This window comes from Diuraphis noxia, unplaced genomic scaffold (genome assembly GCF_037042655.1).
Source record: "Diuraphis noxia isolate RWA-SAM2 unplaced genomic scaffold, SU_Dnox_SAM2 contig0001, whole genome shotgun sequence".
NCBI lineage: Eukaryota > Metazoa > Arthropoda > Insecta > Hemiptera > Aphididae > Diuraphis > Diuraphis noxia.
Genome location: NW_028301711.1, coordinates 74691660 through 74714107, shown reverse-complemented (window position 1 = coordinate 74714107; position 22448 = coordinate 74691660). Strand labels below are relative to the sequence as shown.

Sequence of the window (22448 nt, the reverse complement as noted above, 5' to 3'; positions counted from 1 at the left end):
AGTTTAACTGCTATGTATATCACTGCACTCAGTATTATTATTATTATTGTGACATTCATCAGTTACCAGCGAATATGATTATAGAAATATTATACGCAAAACGATCAATCATTTTACACATCACAAGATTATTGTTTAAGCCACAAAGCGTAAAATGCGATTTATTGATTTATTTAGGTATCACGATCGTTTAAAGTTTTGTCTAAAGTCTCTCATATTCCTAATCTCAGTTGGCCGAGGTTAATGTTGTGGATCATTTGGTGTATTATGATTTTTAGCTAAAATAAATATTTTTTAAATCATGTGATGAGATGTGTGATATATATTAGTATCTAGTTAATACAAATATTAAAACAATTTAATGTACGATTATATGAATTCAATTATTGCCACCATCAGGGGTTCTGTTTTCAACTTAGAACATAAATAAGGTTTCAATATGGAAAGAATCGTTTGAACTATTTGTTCATATATTTTACTTTTACATCAAAAATTAAACTTGCTTTAACAAATTTAAAAAATTTAAATGAAAATAATATATATGTTATACGTGGCAAGAGTGGGAAGTGAGCTGGTCATAAGCTTTGGTCGAATTTCATCCAAGATTGAATATACCTTTCAGCACACAACCTTTCACATACTATGCCTCCACGTTTATCGGTCACGGCAAAGGTAATTCATGAATCTAACGCAGAGCTGTAAAAGCAAGGCAGATGAGGCGGCAGCTACCCAGAGAACTACCATTCTAGGGTCCCCATGCCTATAATAAGATTTAATGATGTTGACGAAAATATTTTTGTTTTGGAATTACAAAAAAATCGATTTATAGGAATTTATCGTTAATTATTACTTTTGAATATTGAATATCGTGAAAATTTTAAATTCAAATTAATTTAAGATAGAAAAACTTATGGGGAATCGTCTAATCAAATTGTATGTAGGCATATATCAAGGAAAACATTTTATGAATTTATAACTGAAAAATAATTTACTCATTTTTGAGATTTTGATGAATTTCAGAAAAGATGCAGAAGTTAATAATGCCACTCACATCATTGTAAATACAATACACTTCTTTACGCTCAGAATTTAAACATAAATAAATACTTAAGAGTAAAGTTTAATACTTTGTTTAATTGTATGCGTATATAAATGGTTTTACATAAGTTAAATGAAATAGAAAAAAATTTCAGCAGTACTTGGCCATACGAATGGTCCGATTAGCCTGACAAGTTATTGAGGATACCTCGGTGGGCTGCGACAATTTTGGTTCGCTTAAGTCATGACTCAAGAGGATTGAGGACGCTTATAGAATATGTTAAGAGTTTAAAGTTAAAAAAATGGAGACTAAATTTTGGACTTGCATAGAAGATTGTAGGTGTCGTTGATATTAAGTCCATAGATAAAGTATGAAAAAACTGGGTGCACCGAATTCGTCCAAAAACATTTTTTGGGTTCATGAAAAAAATGTCTATTGACCTGTGAAAAAATGTATACGGTCTCCGTTAAACCTCTCATCAGCGCTGCAGGGATCTATGCTACAACCAGACTAAGTTCATAAAAGATAAATGTTTACGCGTCATGCAAAGAGGTTATAATAAGAATATTAGATAAGTAATCAAAATTATATGTTTTGTAAGTACCGTGTCAGTGGCGTATTTAGGTTTTTGTCATGGGGGGGGGGGGGGATATGACTTTATATAGAAATTACCAACCCGAGGTGGGCTACGTCCCCCCTCACTACCTAAGTTTCCATGAATTATAATAGCTTATTAATATTAAATATACAATCTATGTTTGAGGATGTTGTCAAAACTATAATATATAACACGTTACTTGAGATTAATTAATGTTTTATTAAAATAAAATTGAAAACTGATTTTACAATTATTAAACAAAATCTAATTTTCTAGATTTTGTTGCTAAATCATTTATTCATTTATAACTTCTTCAACTGATAAGTTTATGTCTCAATGAATTGATAACAGTGTTAATCCATTTAAACGTGTCTAAACTGTGCCCACCTCGATGTCATGATAAATTAGAGTATTTTTTTCAGTGCTCGTTTCCAGCTTTTTATCTTGCTGTCAATTGTCATTGAAATATTTATTTTTGAAGGTTTTATGGTTTAATATTTTACATCTAATACTTTTTAAAAATCGTCATAGTCTTCAAAATTCAGATTAAAATCTCAAAACTGGAAATTGTTAAATAAATATCAATAGATAATTATAAGACGATTGTGATATTATCAATTATGATAACATGTGAGGTATATTTAGTTCATGTCCGTTAGTAATTAGGTACTATACTATAGTATCCGTCTTACCTGTAGATAATATACGAATGGATAGGCCATAACGACGGTAATAATGACCTTGATATTCTTACTCTATCATGCCTTGATCTATGATAATACGGACCGTATAGACCCGGTGTGATCATTGATCACAGACCAATGACCAGCGATACTAATATACAATACCTATATGTATTATAATTCTTGCAAATGTAATCAATTATTGATAAAAAAAAAAATGATATTTTAAATAATAAGATGACTATAATTATTTGCATGTATGTGGGAGATTTATCCCCTTGATCCCTCCCCCCCCCCCCCCGTAAATACGCCACTATTCCGTGTTATTGATTTTAGTGTCTGGTTGTGCGGGGGATAAACGCCTAGCAGTTTCGGGGATTACCACCTGACATTTTTTGAAAATTTCACCGCCCAGCACTATGGAATTCCCAAATTACCACCCACTGACCCGAAAAATGTCACTTTCGAACAGGTACCAAAATCAAAATTGTCAGAACAGGTATGACAAAAAAATAAATACATTGAAAATTAAAATTAAATTCTTTGAAAATATTTGTAAGATAAATGTAAATCACAAATTTTATAACAATAAAAATTGAAACTTAAGGAATGAAACTTAAAACTAATTTTTGTCTTGATATCTATTATATTTATAAAACATTTAACAAAATGTATATGGAAATTAAAATTCATATTGCAATATACTATGATATTTTTAAGTAATTCTAACCGAGGTATTCATTAAAAGTGAAAAAAAAAAAATAGAAACTTTCTCAAACTAAAAATGTTTGAAAAAAATATTCGCTGGTCTGCAGAGGTTTAGTGGACGTCAATAAAGTCAACCTTATTAATATTATCATTATTTTATACTTTAAAAAGGTGGGGTATTTTGAATAATATTAAATAATATTAGAGTAATGACAGGTGAGTTGTACGTATACGTATTGGTATATTATATGAATACACAGTGAGATTTGCCAAGCATGCTCACCCCTTTTTATTTTCAATAATGCAGTATACAGTTATTCAAAATCTAATTTTTTGATCTTCAAATATATAGTTTCAAATATTATAAAATCAAGTTCTTGAAAACATCATTTTTTTTTTAAGTATTAACTTATTCACTAAATAATTTATAGTAAAAAAGGCATCTCTTGGTTCCATTTGAAGAACAGAAGTTTGTTATTACCCCAAGTTACTCCTTAAGCGCAGTACAAAAATCTCAAGAATTTTAAAATATCTAAATATTCTACAAATCAGATTTTGAATATTTAAATTATTGAAAAAAGAGGTGGCAAATCACCCTGTACATACTAAAATCTGTATAAATCTACAAATGAAGAGGGAGTTGTGACCAAAGTGTAAATTATGTTTGACACTCTTCTCCAAAACTACCCACAAGTGATATAAAATAGTATTATAATATATCCGAGTAGAAGAAATAAATAATAAACAAACTCAACCAACGTTTAGATTTTAATAATATACATAGTAAGTGCCTATGTAAAATTAATAACTATAAAACTAACTGTAAAATTACTAACTATGATTATACCTATTAGAGCTCGAACTTTATTCAATTTTTATTTTTGTTTATTTATTGCTATTGTTACGCTATGTAAATTATTTTAAAGTCAACGAATCAAAAATAATATGTTGGTTCGTATATTTTGAGGTAGGTATATACAAGTTTTAGTAGGAAGTAATATGATTGAATACTTCTTAAGCTATAAATAAACACAATAATTGGAGCTTTTAAAATTTTGGATGAGTTGCATTTATAATAAGTACTCATTAATTTATATTTTCTGACTTATGTATAAAAGTGAAAATGGAAGAGCTTAAAGATCTGAGATGGAAAGACAAATGCAAAAGATCTCTACAAGACATGTTACATATTCATTGTAAATATGTATATTTTTCAGAAAGTAATGTAAGTAATGTTTTTAATAATCCGTCAGATACGACACTATCAAAGTATCAATGTTTTTCAAATTATGCACAGAAGATGAAAGTGCTAAAACATTGACTTATGATAAAATTCCAGGTTACTATATATGGAACCAGGCTGGTAAAAGTGTAATCGGCGTAAACAAGGAATTGCGGTAGAAGGGCACCCTGGCGTCAAAAAACTAATGCTCTTGGCAGGGTAATAAAATCCATCCTAGCAATACCGAATGTATTCACTTGAGGATGCTACTCCATAAAGATAAAGATCCAACTTATTTTCAAAGTTTTTGCACAGTGTAAAGTGTCACTTTACAAGGTGCATGCAAAGCGTTGGGTTTATTGGATGACGAGTCTCATTGGAAAAACACGCTATCAGAGCTTTCTATATGTTGTACATCTAAATCACTCAGATGCTTATATTTGATATCATGCTAACATTTTCTTAATAATTTACTACTAATTCTTTAATGCTTAAATATAGATTCGTATAAGAACAACAAAAGTGTAACAGCTGTCATTACCTATAACAAAAATCATTTCATGTTTCGTGACCATTTTTTTCACCCATGCCTCAAGAAAAAAGTTTACTTTAAAATTGTTTCACCTTTACAATGCTGAATATTCGAGAAAATACTATAATTGAATATAATTTTAGTCTTCTAAGAAGATAGAGTAAATCTACGGAATTAGTCTCGGGAAGTTTTGAACATGACTATAGCTGGATATTTAACGACGAATTAAACACAAATATTGAATTATATAGTGTTGATATTCTTAACGGGCAACAAGGTGCACGAGGATAAGCTACTATTTTATGTAATTTAAAACTTATCTAAAGGGTGAATTCAAAACTATAATTTTCAATGTACAACACGCAAATAACTAATTAGTCCGTATTTGTTTTTAAATTTTTTTTTGCATTTACACTAAAATACCTGGATTAAAGTGACCATTGAGTGATGATCTGTTATTAGTAGGGAATTAGTGGTAGGCACATTACGTGTCAATAATTCGGTTATTTTTCATTATAGTACCTACTAGTATGTACCTCTAAACAATATATATACGTTTATAATAGGGGCACCAGGAATATTTTACTTTGTGTGATTGACAGACGTTATAATAGGCATCTATAACTATAAATCATTCAGTTTTGGGAGTAATGCATCTATTTTTATTCAGGAAGTGCATTAGGTGTAGGTACATTATATTTTGTATAAATATGAAATGAATCTACTTCGTTCCTAAATAAATAGGACATTGTATGCTCTTATGAACAATGTACAGAGAATAAAAAACTTTTCAGATGATTCTTTTGGCTCTGATCACAGATCACATGTGGTCACATTGTCACGAAATATTTAGATTAGATACTGAGATGAAGTATTCAATCTAATTATCACTGAGTCAGAAATTCAGAATAGATCATATGCATTTAACATTCAACGATTTAACCCAATCCATTCTCTCTACCAAATAACTATTAATTGGCTTCAGAATGTGACACGTGCAAGGAAAACTTTACAATCAATTACATTATTGTGACTTGTGACCAAATACCCAAATAATATATATAAGCACGAAAAATCTTTATTACCTAACCCAGCCTCACTCTAGCATGCTCTTAACAAAGAAAAGACGAAATCACCATATTTATTTTTCCATTATATCGATTTTAAATAATTATAAGTAATTATGTTATTTTGTTTTACTTATATAACTAAGTATATATTATGTATGCCGTTAATAATGTAATTAATTTTATTATCAGTAATATGGCAAGTCAAATTAATTGTTGAAATATGATTATAAAAATTAAATTTTTAACTTCAGATCAAATTACTAACTCGATCTAATTTGATACCAGAAACCAGCCTCATAGTTGAAATTTTACAAAATCGTTAGAATCTACAATGTATTAGGCACTCTATTTTCCTAATTTGTATGAAATATAATATTACAATTAAAATATACCAAACTATAACTATTGTTATCATTAAAGCTTAGAGGACCTCGCATCAGCCTGTGCTGTCTTCGTCTTACAAACATTCGACATACCAAATTTTCAATCACCAATTTCTAATAGTGTGCTGTTAATTTTTATACTAGTAACTAGTGTGAATTGACCTATTATAAAATTTAAAGGAAATATTATTATCATTTGGAGTCCCACGTAGGATTTTATTGATGTTATTATTTTTAAGTAATAGTTATAATCATTTTAAAACGTACAGTTTTTTTTTGTGTTAGACTTCTAGACTTGTGTACACTCCACGTAAAATATTTAGTTTTTAAAGCATTATAAAGTTCGAACCCTAATTGGAATATTAAAAACTATGACGATTCATATAATTGAAAATTTGCATGATGCAATTATTAAAAAATAATATTATATAATAGGTATATAGTGCACCAGCGAGAAGGTATCATAACCCTGTGCTATATTTACCTATATGGCTATATACGTATATCTATTTCGTGCCATGTAAAATATTTTGTAGGTATGTGTGCTAGTGCGTATACTATCACGGTAATTATTATTATTATTTATTTTAAATTATTACTTCTACTCTGTCGTATATACTATAAGCGTAATATTATGTACCACCTACAGGTCAGCGGCACTCAGCAAGGCCCACATTTAAATTTTTTCACACTGTTATTATTATTATTATTAATTATTATATAAGTTGGTTGCACTACGTCACACACCTACCTTGATATGCTGAGCATTCCGTACTAGTACCGATGACTCCGGGTGTGATAATAATGAGTAAAACAGAAATTATTCTAAGGTCCTTCATCCGGGTCGATATTGTAGTATTAAGATTGATGTACGTAATGTAGTATTATAATTTTACGTATATGCATTACATTTTACATGCTTCATAATATTATAAATAGATATTAAAAGCGTTTGAAAATAAAATTATACAAAAAAAAAGGCAAATTAATAATATAATATGACTGGAGATTTTATGAAAACGATTGCGTATATATTGTATATTATAATAATATTATGTTGTAAACAGAAATCAAATAAAATGGTAAACAATAATATATTAAATTATGGTACAGTACTACAGTGTTTAAGAAGATAAAATATAAAACAATATGCGAAAAACCGTTTGTCAAAAAAAAAAAAAATCTAAAAAAAGTCCGCCCATAACCGACGAATATCGATATAATAAGTATTTAGCAATATGTAACAAAGTGATACCGTTGTCCGTCGTATAGGTACAGACACGTTTTTAATAGACGTATAATAATATTGTGTATTAAATCATTTTGAAGTAATATATTAAAATTATAATAATATGTTATGTTTTGTTACTCACGGGGAAAACATTCCTCGCGGGACAGCGATATATTAACCAACACGACAACTGAAATACAAAAGAAACACACAACTTTAAGTATACATTTAGGTACGCGGATTTCTGCGCAAACAATACATAATATTATAATAATAACAAAAGGGGGTACGTCGACATAATATAATATTATAAACGTTAGCACATGATATCATGATTATTATTAGTAGTAGTAGTATATTACTATTGTTTATATATATATATATTTAGATGATAAAAAATATATAATATTATTTTGTTGGTAAAAAAACAAGAAAAAACCCGACACGACGCGACACGAAATGCGAATCAGCCAAATGCGCCCGGCGCACGGGCTCTGCATCGGGCTTTTACCGTTCACAGTTATATAAGTTTATAAATTTATAAACTGAATCGATTACCATATTATTATTATAACGTCGTCGCGTGTTTCGCTTGTTCTTTGCGAGCGTATTTCCAAGCATGTGTGTGTGTTTGTGCGTGTAATATCGTACACAGTGTGCCCTTAAAACGCAATACGAGCGCACAACGTCATACATATAGATTATAGGTATAATAATAGTAATATTATAATATAATATTGTAACATCATATACAGGGTGGTTCATACATATGTTTTCTTTAACAAATTGGATTATTCGAATTTTGATTTTTTGATTTTTTTAATATGTAGAGCCATATTTTTAAATTCTTGAGATTTGTTCGTAATTTTTAATGATGAGTTCAAATCAGAACCTTCACCTTTTGTTAATCGTAAATTATTTAATGGATGATATTTTGATGAAGGCACCTAGTTCGAAATTCCAAGGAGTAGTTTCTCAGTTATTATTAAAGTGCTTAAACCAGGGATAATAGTTTTTCAATACTATTTTACAAAAATACAATAATATGCATTAATATTGGATCGAGTGGCATAACCAGAAATTTTCATAGGGGAGGTCCTACAAAATAAACCATCTTAATTTTTATAAACAAAAAGTACATGTTTTTACTAACAATACTATTATACGTGCCAAGGAGGAGGAGAATTTTGGACTCGGAGTCAACTTCCCCCCCCCCCCCCAGTTGCACCACTGATTGGATCAAGTACCTATTATTTTAATAAACTTTGACGATTTTTACAAAGTATAAAAGTAATATTAATCACTAAAATGTTCAAATCACTATAGATCATTAATTAGCTCTCTTGATTTTGATACGTCAAAATGTTCAGAAAAATAATTATCTAACTAATTTCTAATAGTTAAGTCATCGTTTGAAAAGTAGGAGTTAGTAACACTATAACACGCTTAATGATTATTAGTACAAAATAACTCAAGAATATGAAAATTCCAAAAATCTGATTTTGAATAATAGAATTGAAGAGAAAAAAAAGGTGGTGAGCATGCTCGGCGAATCACTCTGTATACGATATAAATGTGTTCAAAAGTGTGTGTGTGTGTGTGCACAAGTTGATTTAAAATTAATGACGTGATTTCGCTTGCGGTCTATGTGTACACACAATGTCTACCATGATAATTGATGGATATACCTCTGCATGTAGGTAATAGTATATAAATAGTCACAGCATTTTCCCGAAAAAGCATTTGTCATAGAAAGCCTGAAGTCTTATCTAAAATATAGCTACACTTTGTGCAGACGGCCAAGTACAACTGCAATACGATATAATAATATTGTATACCTAAACAGACATGGGTGCCAATTGGGAGGGGGTGGGCACGACGGGGCACTTGCCCTCCCTGGACAAATTATGCGAACTTATAATTTAATAAATATTAGTATGATATTGACAACATAAAATAAAATGTTTGACTTTTAGGATATGAAATAGGTTCTTATGTATGACGAGCGTTCATTGTAAAAAATGAACTTGAACATAAGAAGTTTAATTCAATATGTCATTAATATTTTTGATGAACCAAAGAATTTGTAGTTTGTATTTGCCGATACCGAATTATATATTTCATTATGTTTTCTATATTTTGAATAATAAAATGTAATAATAATGTTATATATCATAAAATTATTGATATTATAAATAATTAAATAATAGCACATCATTTATATTTATATGTTTAAATTATATTAAATCTTTATTTAGTTTAAATTTGAGAATTTTGTTAGGAATTCTCAAATTTAAGCTAAAAATGAAAAGTTACTTACGGGCACCTATGTAAACAGATGTGTAATTTTTAATTCATGTTTAATATTATTACTATGCTTGTTTATTAAAGTATCACATAACAGTGAAGCGACTAGAAATTTCTCTAGGGTATAAGAGTACCTACCAAAGGCCTATCGCTACGACACAAGCAAGTCATGTGTTGCTTGAAGGTGGTATACATTTTAATTTTTAAAGAAATAGAAAACAGCAAAATTAAATAAATAAGTATTGATAAAGAATAGCGATATTAAAATTCTAGCCTTAGGTTGGAAAATATCTAATGACGACGGATCTGGATAGGTACATGCCGGTGTATAATGTTATTCGCATTAAATAGTATTTTAGTCAGATAAATGGTGATTAAATGTATCCCTAAATATGTATATATACACAGTATTCGTTTATGACTCAAATAGGATGAATTAACGGGCTCTATTGAATTGGCTCCCAATTTTGGGTAAATATGAATTCGACCCTTGAATTGGCTATTGAAAAATATATTTTTGAATTGACTCCTTAAACTGCAAAATATTATTATTTAACTAGGGGTTCTAATATTATACGCGTTTACTTTTATGACGTAAACCTAATCTAGCGTGGAAATTTGCACTCAAATATAATATAGCGCAGGATAACTTTATATTATTATATTTATACCTATACATATTTATTGAATTACATAATAACATAATGAACTTTAATAATACTCAATAGTATACATAAGAATATATTTAAAATTTAATAAATTACTATTGTAATATTATTCTACATTACATCTAGTATATACTTTTATAAAAATGTGCTATACCTACTACTCTAGGACATAATGTCTATCTAACTTTAAAATGTTAACATTTTTGTAACCAATATATTAAAAAAAAAAAAATAGTTTGGAACCAATTCAATAGTAATTTCTTGGGAGCCAATTAAATTGCGCCAAATATTAACAATATAAGTCTTAATGTCAGACACCATCTATACAGCCATCACCTTTCTGTCCAAGTGCCTATATTTCTATATCATAATATTATAGTGTAAACAGTTGAACAAGTCAACGTTAAAATCATTAACTAATAATGCATGTACCGCAAGATATTGTCGACGAATTTGATACGTTTTCCATTAACACATTAATCCGTAATGTAACTATACATGTTTCTATCCTATCAAGGGCGAATTAAAAAAATCATTGTTCTAAACATTCGTGTACGTGCACTTTTATGGGTTTTTAATTAATTACGTATTATATTTTATCATCACATCGTCTATAGAACCGTATCATGGACGTTGATCGAATATAACTACATAACATAGTATGTCATAGTACATGACATAGTATTTATAGCAAGGCTTTGCACCCGTTTAGCCCGTATAGCCAAAACCCTTAAAAAACCCTTAAAAATGATAAAACCATAGACCCATATAACCCGAAACACCCAAAACCGAAATTAAATTCGGGTTTTAACCCATAACCCGTATAAAAAAAAATGTGAAAACGAATTCAGTTTTTCATAATTGCAGGGAACACTGGTTACATGTAACAAACAAACATAGATCTATTGTTTTGATTATTTTGAATTGAATTGTGTTATTTTTAAACTTTTTATATAATATTACTTATTATTATGTCCGTACTCCGTAGTGAAAATTGTTTTGTGTACGTACTTTTCTACTTCATTTATATTAAAATAATTTTAAATTTTAAAATGCCTAGAAAAAAATTTAGTGGTGTAAATCAATTTTTTAAACTAAATGTTAACACTGGTAAGTATGTGTGTCAGGTTGAAATTTAACTATTTACCTATAATTTTCATTTTATTCAAGTATAAAATGTATTGCAATTTGCAACCAATCTTCATATATCTCTTATAAGTTAGATAAGTAGTTATTACATTTTGATTATAAGGAATAATCAATAATTTATAGATATATTTATTCAAATTGAAATTTTAATATTTTATTCAATTATTTATTATATTATTATTTAATATTGTAAAACATTAAAATGTATATTAAATTTAATTATACTAAGTGTGGTACTACTGTATTAGACATTGGTACTGAAAAATTAATTATATAACTTAAAACTTTAAAAATTTAAAAATTTAAAAATTTACGCTCAACAAAATTGATATATCACTCTAATTAAATAACCCATAACCCAAATAACACAATACTGGCTGAACAAACCCATATTCTTTAAAATTAAGAAAACCTGATACCACAACCTCTATTTTTCTTTAAAGCACCCGAATAAATCATTTGGGTGCAAAGCCTTAATTTATAGTATACTGTATACTCCATAGGTATAATATAGTAGGCTACTATAGGACATCACCTGGCTACACATTTATAATTTTATATTTTGCAAAGTATTTGTTCTTCGAGTGGATCAGTTTATCTACCTACCATTTATTGTGCATGTAGTGCGTACATAAAATAATAATTAAGAGATCGATGCATTTTCAGAGTAGGTTTCGAAAAATCAATAACCACAAAAATTCGCTGTTTTTACAAATTGTATTTTTTATGTATCAGTTTCGACTTGCAAACAAATTGTACCATGTTTCTATAAATATTTGTGTGGTAATTTTTTATGTTTGTCATTTTAATTTCGAAGTTTAATTTTGGACACTATTGGATATTTTTTTCATCGTTTATACACCTATGTATATATTATGTATATACATATTTGATATGTACAACAATTATATAAAATACTTTCAAACATTCATATTTATTTTAGACCTGCGAAAATCGTTTTAGAAAAATAGGATACACACATATGACGGCTGTAGGGTTAATAGTTAATACTATTATTGCGTGTTCAGAAAATGTATATTATATTGCATAAAAATATAAAAGACCATATTATGCTTATTTATTTTCACATTTTAATGAATCAATAAAAGATAGTTAAATTAATATTATTGAAATGAATGAAAATAAAAACAGTTATAAGTATAATTTATTTGAGATTCAATCATTGATTTGATAAAAAAAAAAATTTGTAAAAGTATTCACTTTTTTTAAAGTGATTTAACATAAAAAATTCAAGTGCAAACCACAATTATTTACAAGCAGTTTATAAAATTAATTACTAGGAGAAATTTAACCCCCTTCCCCCTCCTCTTTTATCCGAGTATTTTCATACCCACCGATCAACTTCTATATTTGCGCATAATATGTTTAAATCGTAATTAATAATATAATATTAAATATCATTGTTATTATATAATATTATGAACGGACGTTGTACGAGAAGTTTCATATCTGCTAATGTTGTGTGATATTAGAATAGATGTAGTATTTAATAATTATTATACTTGGAATATTTTTACAAATTATTTGCATTTATAAATCAATAGTTATTACTAAACATTTCAAGTTGTCTATTGTCTTAGTCCATATATCTACTTAAGTTACTTACCATTATCATAGACATATTATCTTTAATTCACAGTTATATATCTCAAGAATTTCTCGCTTGAATTTTGAGTTTAGGCAAATTTAAATTGTCAAAAAAATAAAATAAAAATAAATATCTGCTTGATAATTAAAAATTCAAAAGTGGAGTTTCTTTTTGAAAAAACAGAAGCTTGTATTGTGTCACAGAATCATTCCTGAGTGGTCGAGTGGTACAAAATATCTAAAGGAATCGAAATTATGGTCTTCAAGTGTATTCTAAAGATCAGAATTAGAATGTAGGTTTGCATAATTTAAGCATAAAAGTAATAGTAAAGGGTGAACGTGCACTAAAAATCACACTGTTTATATGTAAGTTAAATGTGTAGGTATATATAATATTATTGCAAACTATATAATATAATAATAATTCGTTATTGGAATTGTTTCGCACGTACCTATAATGGTCGGCGTTATCATTATACATTTCGGAGGACTTTTGCGTCGTTATCGTAATACTATATGGATACGATTGTTTGTAAATCTCAAACTTTTGCAACCCGCCCGGTGGCGTCTCGGTAACACGCTTTGTGTTATGTTATGGTATTATTATTATTATTATTGTCATTTACTGAGACAGACGGACGGGCGGACACTCATCGCTGCTAGATCGGACTAGTCACTGTGAAAAGTTTACCACGTCGTTGGTCGTCGGATACAATATATAAACATTTAAAATAATACACACCGCGTGAACGTCCCTCCACCACGGCGGTGTGTGTAACCGTATCGCGCACAAGCCCATCGTGTATCCGTTCAACAGTCGGGCCAAAAATAAATGCACGTCCGGAGACTGCTTTTTGAGCGGGCGCCAAGACGCCTTGCACCTCACTCTCTCGTAACAACAAGTCTTTTTTATTATACATATTAAAATAAGTGACTCTCCCTGTGCATGGTTGTTGTGAGACGCGGTCGTTCACGGTTTGCGGGAAGATCGACGAGGAGGTAGTGATGCGGGGGAGGTGACTGGATGGACGAAATTTTTAGTTTTTCGCATCGTCTCGAAATCGGCTGAAAACTGCGGATTAATATTATTTTCAAAGTCGTGATGCGAACACTGCCTCAGAAATTTCGTGTGCCGATTTTGATGCGTGATCTATAAACGGACAAACGGTTGCCAACACATTTTCCTCCTCTCCGATCGCCACTATACACCATTACACCACGCACGCTTCGAGCCCACTATACCAGGGATATTCAACAGCAGTTATAACCAGTTATATTATTATAAATATACGCGTGCAATGTGTATACACTCTGCAGCGCCGTCCAATACCGTACAATGTGCATATGGCTCATAAAAAGTGCTCTACGCGCATAACATTTATCAATAATTCGTTAAAAGATACGGTTAAATTATTTGCTTATAGAAGAACCGAATCAAATTTAAAATGGTTAAAAAAAAAAATTGAAGGATAATTTTCGGTTGTAGGTACTAGTCATAATCCGAGCGTTATAAATTATTAATTAACCGTAATTAAAATAGCATGGGTACCAACTGCATGTTTGTCAAATTTACACCTTGTTAAGTACTTAAATCACATAACTTTCACGTTCTGTTGTTATAGTTAGATTCTGAAAACACTATTAAAGATATATATGGCTATGTATCATACGTGAACACACGAGTCATGAACGTCTGTATAATAATATCAACGTTTTATGATATATGCTTATCATGTACCTACGGCATGCTATTATAATACGCTATACTTTTATTGACTTAAAATTTAATCCGATTTATGGGGTGCATGTTTGAAATATTGAAATAAAGAGGGAACGATTCGAGAGTGTTGACGAGGTTATGTATAGTAATCTAATAATATTATGATGTACAAACTGCACACACATCTAAATAACATTAAAGTCGCTGAACTTCTATATATATATATATATATATAACTGTATATCCGCGTCATCGTATAATATCATTAAAATAGCCATAACATAATAATAATATATCGTACATGCGAATATAATATAATATGCACTAAATTAGGCGTTGGGTCGGGTAATTATTTTTAATCTAGTCGAGGCATTTTTTACCTGCTATTGTCCACCGCATTTTTCGTTCGGAAGTACTGCTGTGGCGGGTAGACGATAATGGAAAGCAGTGGCGTCGGTGGCGTCGATGGCTGTGTTGGCGGTGGAGGCAGGATGACGCCCCTTCTTCGACGGGTCCGGCTGTAAAAAGGATAATCGCATCCTAAGTACATACAAAAGCGTCTCAAAGATCCGCTGTTGCGTGAAACTATATGCTCCCCGTGCCAAAACCATCCCACTCTCATCCTTCAATGTATTCGTACGTGCGAATGTGTGTGTGTGTGTGTGTTGTATATACAGGGCGATTCACCAATCATGCTCATCTACAATTTTTGCCTTAAATAGTGTAGGTATATATTCAAATGTTGGTCTTTGGATTTTTTTTGTAGCGTAGTTAGGTACTTAGAATAATATTTTCAAATCATTAGATCTCTTATGCACCTTTAGGTGAGCCTTATGGTTGAAATATACAGGTTATTGCATATATCGACAAAGAATGTTATCATCCGATAAAAAATGGCTGCGTAAAGGGATAATATACGAATTACAAAATATATCAATTTTTCTTATCATGAAAAATTAGCTGGCTGAAAGCGGCTGGCATAGAAATTTCCGCGAGTTGTATATACTTGATAATTATTGGCTCCTTTAACGCTGCCATTTTTGTTTTTATTATCGAATATTTAATTGAGAGAGAGTAGGTATATATGCAATAACTTTGAATATTTCAACCATGGTGAGTCCTGTGTTAAAAAATAATATTTTTTAAATGAGAACCATCCTGATATTCAAAGTTATAATATTTAAGAAATCAATTTGAAATATTATAAAATGAAATATCGTTAATTTATTAACGAAATAAAAATATTATAATACACACCACGAAGCAGTAGTGTACAACATGGCAGAGAGGTGTTCGAACCGCTCTTTGGCTTTTTTGCACTATGTACAAACGTATAATAGCTTAAAACATAGGTACAGCAGGTAGATGAAGCCATAGTGTATCACATGACAAGTATAACACCATAGATTACCATGCAGAGGCGCAAACTAATTCGAATTATGGGGGGAGGGGTAGGGGCAAAACAAATGTATTTAATACCTACCTATTAAAAAAAAATATCGCTGCGCTCACATAATATATACCTACTAATAACTATCTTATTCTAAAAATAAAAATGATTCCCTCAATATTTATTATTTATTTATTTACTTTTTCAAAAAATGTTTAATTAAAGTGTGTCAATAATTTAAAATATTTTAATAACAACAATTTAATAACGTCGAATCTAATTTTAAGATAGTGTAACTTTTATAAATAAATAGATGACTAACTAGTAAATGTTATTCGATAAAGTTATGGAAACTAGCAATATACTTATTGGTTATTATTTATAGTAAATTTCTAAAGTTATTTATTTATTGTTTCAGTTATTTTACAAACTCTGTTTTACAAAAGTTCTTACAATCAAATATTTAACTAGTTTAAGAATATTAACTGCATTACTGTTTATAGTTTCTTAAACTATTTGTGAAAAAAATAACTGCTTATTAAAATACTTTTTTAAGTGTATTGTAGTAGTGTGAAATGTAGTGCATTGTAAAATCTTAATACAAACAAACATAACTATATATTAAACATTGTTAACTAGCTTAGTAACTGACACGATAGGAAACTATATTTATATAAACTTTATATAGCGCCAAATACTTTTATTTTAATTTGCAGACCTGTTTAAACTTTAAATTATGTAAATAACCGTCGTATGTGACTAGCTTTTTGCTATTTTGGATATTTTCAAAAATTATATTTGAAATTCCTTTTATAGGTAGTTAAGTTTGTATTATTAATGTGATCAAAACAAACCACTTAAAAAACGAGTATTTTTCAAGCTTAAATGCATTGAAAATGTAAGTAAAAATATCGACAAGCATTACACAAATTATGTCACATAAAACCAATAATATTTTTAACAAATTTAAACTTTTATTAATTCTTTTAAATATTGTAAAAAATATTCGCTTGGTCAAAAAAATTAAAAATTGACTACAATGTTTTTCGTAAGTTTCTCACAATTATGAGTTAATGCAAAAAAATAAATAGAGTTAAACTTGTACAATTTTATATTTTTAAATATATTCTTTGTCCCCTCCCCTATCGATATTTTCACCATGGTATATGTATTATTTATATAGGTACAAAAAATATAAGAACTTAGAATAAGTTTTATTTTAACTACCTCCCACTATTTCATTGCGCAAGTCACTCTCTATATACATTTAAACCTAACCATACACTACACATAGAATTGATAATTTAAATGAAAAAAGAAGAATCCAAATGCTTATAATGTTTGTTAAAAATTTCACGAAACATCAAAAAATCTGTTATATAAAAAATTTGTTATTCTCTTATCCAAATTTAACTTCTTTTATAGATGGTATTCCTCTAAAAGTTAGAGTTGAAGTGGAGTCCTGATCTATACAGTACTTAATTTGTATTTTTACAATACATTTGTACCTACTTGTTTATTTAGTATATAATATATAATCATCTGGTAAACAGAAAACTGGTACAATCCAAAATAATCATGGTTTCCCAAAATTTTATGGAGAAATGAAGTAATAAAATATGAACGATTTTTTAAATTTAATTCTACCGATGATCGATGGGAAATCACGAGTATCTGAGAGTGAAAATAACCACTATTTTAACCAGGTTTGAATTAAATATACACAATACCTTAACGCCTAAAAGTTTAAAAAAGAAAAGAAAAAATACTTACAAGTCAAATTACACAACGAATGTGAGAGGTATTTAAATAAAGAAAACAAGACCCTTTTTAAATAATATAGCAGAGTGTGGGAAATAGTTATTATTGATCATAAATTGTATATTTTAAATACCCACAACTTTGTATGTACTTATTTGTGTCTATTGTTCATTTTGATTGCTGACATTATATTATTTTTGTTTTTAACATATTATTCAAATTTAATTTGTTGAACATGATGATTTATAAAAACTATAAAACCATTGTAGATATTTTAGGATCCCTGAAAATTGGGAGATGGTATTTTGCGCCAATTTAATTACTTGTAATTTGAGCCAAAATATAAAAATATAACATGTATTTTACACCACACATACAAATTAATTTTGATAATTTGTGCCACGACAGAAAACGAAGTGGAATATGTAATTTGCGCCACACTTTCAACTTCAATTATTGGAATTTACCAGCAGATAAATTTACTGATATCGGATATAGGATATACAATACGTACCGACGCGACGTGTGTCTAATATAATATTGTTGTATTCTACTGATAATAGAAATATCGTCTCTATTAGACCTAATTAATCTCCGATTACGTTTAATCTAACATGTGTGAATACAGATCTAGAGAATAGATCATATTCTAGGATGCAGATTTTATGTTTTAAAATGCATAATTTCATTGAATTAACAACTTGTTGCATATGTCACACAGGGAAGTTTTCTCTCTCATGTACGTCCGATGGTGTAATTTTAGTTGGTCATTATTATTGAACGAATTGTTGTAAACGTTGCACTGATAAGGTTTCTATCCAGTGTGCACTTACATGTGTACCGTCAGTTGCCTTTACTGTTACCAACATGGTGGCTATAAGTAAGATTGTTCATTAAAATGTTTTTTCTCTAATTAGAAATGTTGTCATTATTAATATTCACTGATTAAATGTTATTTTCATCACTAAGTTTTCGAGCCGGTATTCTTTTTACTACCATTAAAACTTTAATTTAAGATAGTTCTTAAAAACTGTTTGAAACTGATGAATCGTTTTATTTTTATTTTTACAACGCTTATCAATTTATTCTTTTATATTATTACAATTATTATTCTTTAATTTTGCATTGAACTTATAAGTTATTCATAACAATAAATATTACAAGTGATATTTTACCTACTTTAAGTTCTTTATACATATTCTGGCGTAAACTGGTCAGTATATTATGGTACTAGAATTTACTTAGGTCCGCCGCCGCCGCCTTACTGTACAGCAAAAAAGTTTCAAATTCCTAACCAAATATTGTTATGTAGCATAACTTTTCAGTGAACTGTTTCTTTTGTTTAAGAAAGAACAATTGGGGGATCTTCAATTAAAGTTTTTAATGTAACCTATGGAAAGAAAATTTTTATAAATTTATAAAATTATAACTGAACAATTATAAACGTTTTAACCATTTTTTATGGTTATAAATAGCTGAAAAAAAGTTTGAAAATATTACCATCATGTATGTAAAATGTTTATTTTAATATTTTGCGAACATTTTGAGTATTTATGGTAATTCATTTTTTTGAATTATAACAAAATATTTAAAAATCAATAAATAGAAATTCGTAAATTTACCTGAGGAATTCTAGTATCGTTAACAATTTAAATACTAAAAAAATAATTTTTATTTAAGGTTAACTCTTTTACTGTCTAAAGATAAATTTAAAAATAAAAAATAATTCAAAAATGATTTAGATTTTTATGAATTACATATTAAGCATATAATAAATATCCGTTCCTTTGTATCTTTAATATTTTTGAGCGTCCATTATCAAAATTTATTAGAAATTTTGAATTAAATTTTCAAGCTTTTTTACTCAATGCAAATGTTTTTATAGAGAATACTTAAACATGTATGATCATTAAAACCTTAGAGATGAGTGTGTGCCCATGAATCCAACTTACGATATCGCACTTAAAGAAGTTTTATTTCAAAAATTACACATCATTGTAAATACAATACATCTATCGCTCAGCTCAGAATATAAACTTAGTTTTTACGTTCATGTTCATCGATATTTCAGTTGAATAAACAAATCGCTTTAACTAAAACATTTTTTATTTTTATATCAAGAATATTTAATGTAAGAATCTCATTATTTAAAAAAGTATTAACGGTTCGAAAATATTTGCTTTACATAATTTTAAGTCGTTAAAAACAACATTTATTGAGAAATAATGTTTTATCATTTTGTATTTTATTATTTTTCAAGGATAATGTGTATTCTAAAGCAGAATACTTTTTTATGTACCTACTTTGAATTATATAAATCGGATTTTGGAAGGGTAGGTTAGGTTAGAAATATAAGTACTACAAGTTATAACTTGTAACAAAAATTATACTACAATAGTCCGAAATTTTATTTATATAGATTAAAATATTCTGAATATTAGGTATTCTGCTTATGAATATTAAATTTTAAAAGTACTCGTATGTTGCTATAAAAAGAAAAAAAAAATAATTATGAAAATAGTATATTAATTGTACTTATGCCAATTATTTTATGTAACACAATAAGAATATAATATGTGAATTTATGAATGGCAAAATAATTTAATGATAGCTACAGTCTCCCATTGACGATTCTTTCTTTAAATAAATACATAATGGACATTTAGTATATATTGTACTTTTATTTTTTATAATAATAATCCAATTTATAAAAAAGAGGGACAGCTGCAGCTGTACAGAAGATGTCGATTAGATCACTGTAAATTGTAATGCATGTGTTTAATTTAAATTAATGGTTAGGTAAATTATTGCGACGAAAAAAAATCGTGATTTGTGAGCAAAGACGATCTCACGGAGTCTAATTATCATTTATTATTATTGCAATTAATTTAATGCTATTTATTTTACTAATTAGTATAATACGGTAAATAAAATTAACTTTTTCCGTAAACATTGTTTTTGAAAATGTCATTGTGTGTATAAAATAATATGATTAAATACTTCAAAAGTTCCAAGTATCCACGAATAACATTTTTAAATTACAACAATATGAATAAATCATTATTCTTTGTTTGAATATATAATTTAATCCATATTTGAATATTTAGAATATTTACTGAATAATTTATGCACAAATATTTTTTCAAATTTTTTGTTTCCAATTCGAACTTTTAATAGTACTTAATAATAGTAACCTAGCATTAAATTTTAAAAAATTGATTTTTTTATAAAATGTTGGCTAAAAAATATTTTGCGAATTTATTTAAAATTTAAACATCAAATACTTAAAGAAAATTTATTTGACTTTCCAGTAAACTTGTTGTGCCTATGTATCTTCAATATTTTTGAACTGCTGTTAAATTTTAAGCTTTTTCACCAAGTTTATTTTTATTGATATTTATAGAAAATTAAATCCAATTTCATGTTTCAAATGTATATAGCTCAAAAAAATGATAAAAAAAGTAAAATATTTTTAACTGTTAATAAAAAACAGACAAGTACGAAATGATTTTTCAGGGAAACTGCACCAGATAATTATTTAAATTTTATAGGATGGTTTTATTACATCATGATCGCAGTGAAATAAATAACAACAATATTATTATAAATTAAATTCATTAGTTTTTGGTTTCCCAACAAACGTACGATTATTTCATATATATTATATGTGCACTACATTTGGTTCTATCACAGTCGATTTAAATTTCAACAGAAGTCAGAGCTATTATTATAACTATTGCATAATTATTTTTTGACTGTTTTAGTATTTATGTGTACCTAAATGTGATCGAAACGAACAAAGGATATTCTGCCCGAGGCACAATTTGTGTACAGTTTTCAATTTAGCAGTGCGTGCAGGTGCTATTTAACTTTTATTGTACCTATTTTTACAGTGAAAATGCGTGAAAAGATGATGAGCCGAGAGTAATATAATTCAACAGTTCCGATGTCTTTTGCAATATCTAACGCACAAAAATGTTATGTAGTGCCCAATGTATATGCATTGAAATTTGAAAACATACTATTCATAGATGAGACGTCTCATCGATAATTTTTGGTTTGCACAAGACGTAATATAGGCATTTCATATTACCTTAGATTTTTAAAATAATTAATATTATTTAACGAAATGTTAAGAAAAAAAGAAAGAAATACACGAATTAGAAATTAAATATCAACCAGAATTGTCTACGCCATTACGTTACTCTGCAATAACCAACAGTGGTAATGTGCGATTAGTGAGTTTACTTAAATAAAAAAAAAAATTAAACTGTCAATCATTTATATTATTTCAATATTATCTTTTAAATTAAATTTTCACTTGATATATAAATATTAAGCAATAGTAGTAGCATCTAAAAAAATCGGGGAGACGTCCT

The 22448-nt window shown here is 28.3% G+C and overlaps 1 protein-coding gene across 9 annotated transcripts in view; it reads right to left on the bottom strand.

Annotated features, from left to right (window-relative positions):
- Nucleotides 1-22448, bottom strand: part of qvr (glycosylphosphatidylinositol-anchored protein quiver) — a 36008-nt gene that overhangs the window by 13287 nt on the left and 273 nt on the right. For 4 of the 9 annotated variants that reach the window (XM_015518380.2, XM_015518381.2, XM_015518379.2 and 1 more), the window contains exons 2-3: nt 15299-15436; nt 7609-7656 (exon numbers count right to left, since the gene is read on the bottom strand). In XM_015518380.2, the coding sequence (XP_015373866.2) occupies nt 7609-7656; nt 15299-15317 (67 nt within the window). In that variant the 5' untranslated portion in view covers nt 15318-15436. The other 5 variants (XM_015518373.2, XM_089217053.1, XM_015518376.2 and 2 more) reach the window with 5 other exon arrangements.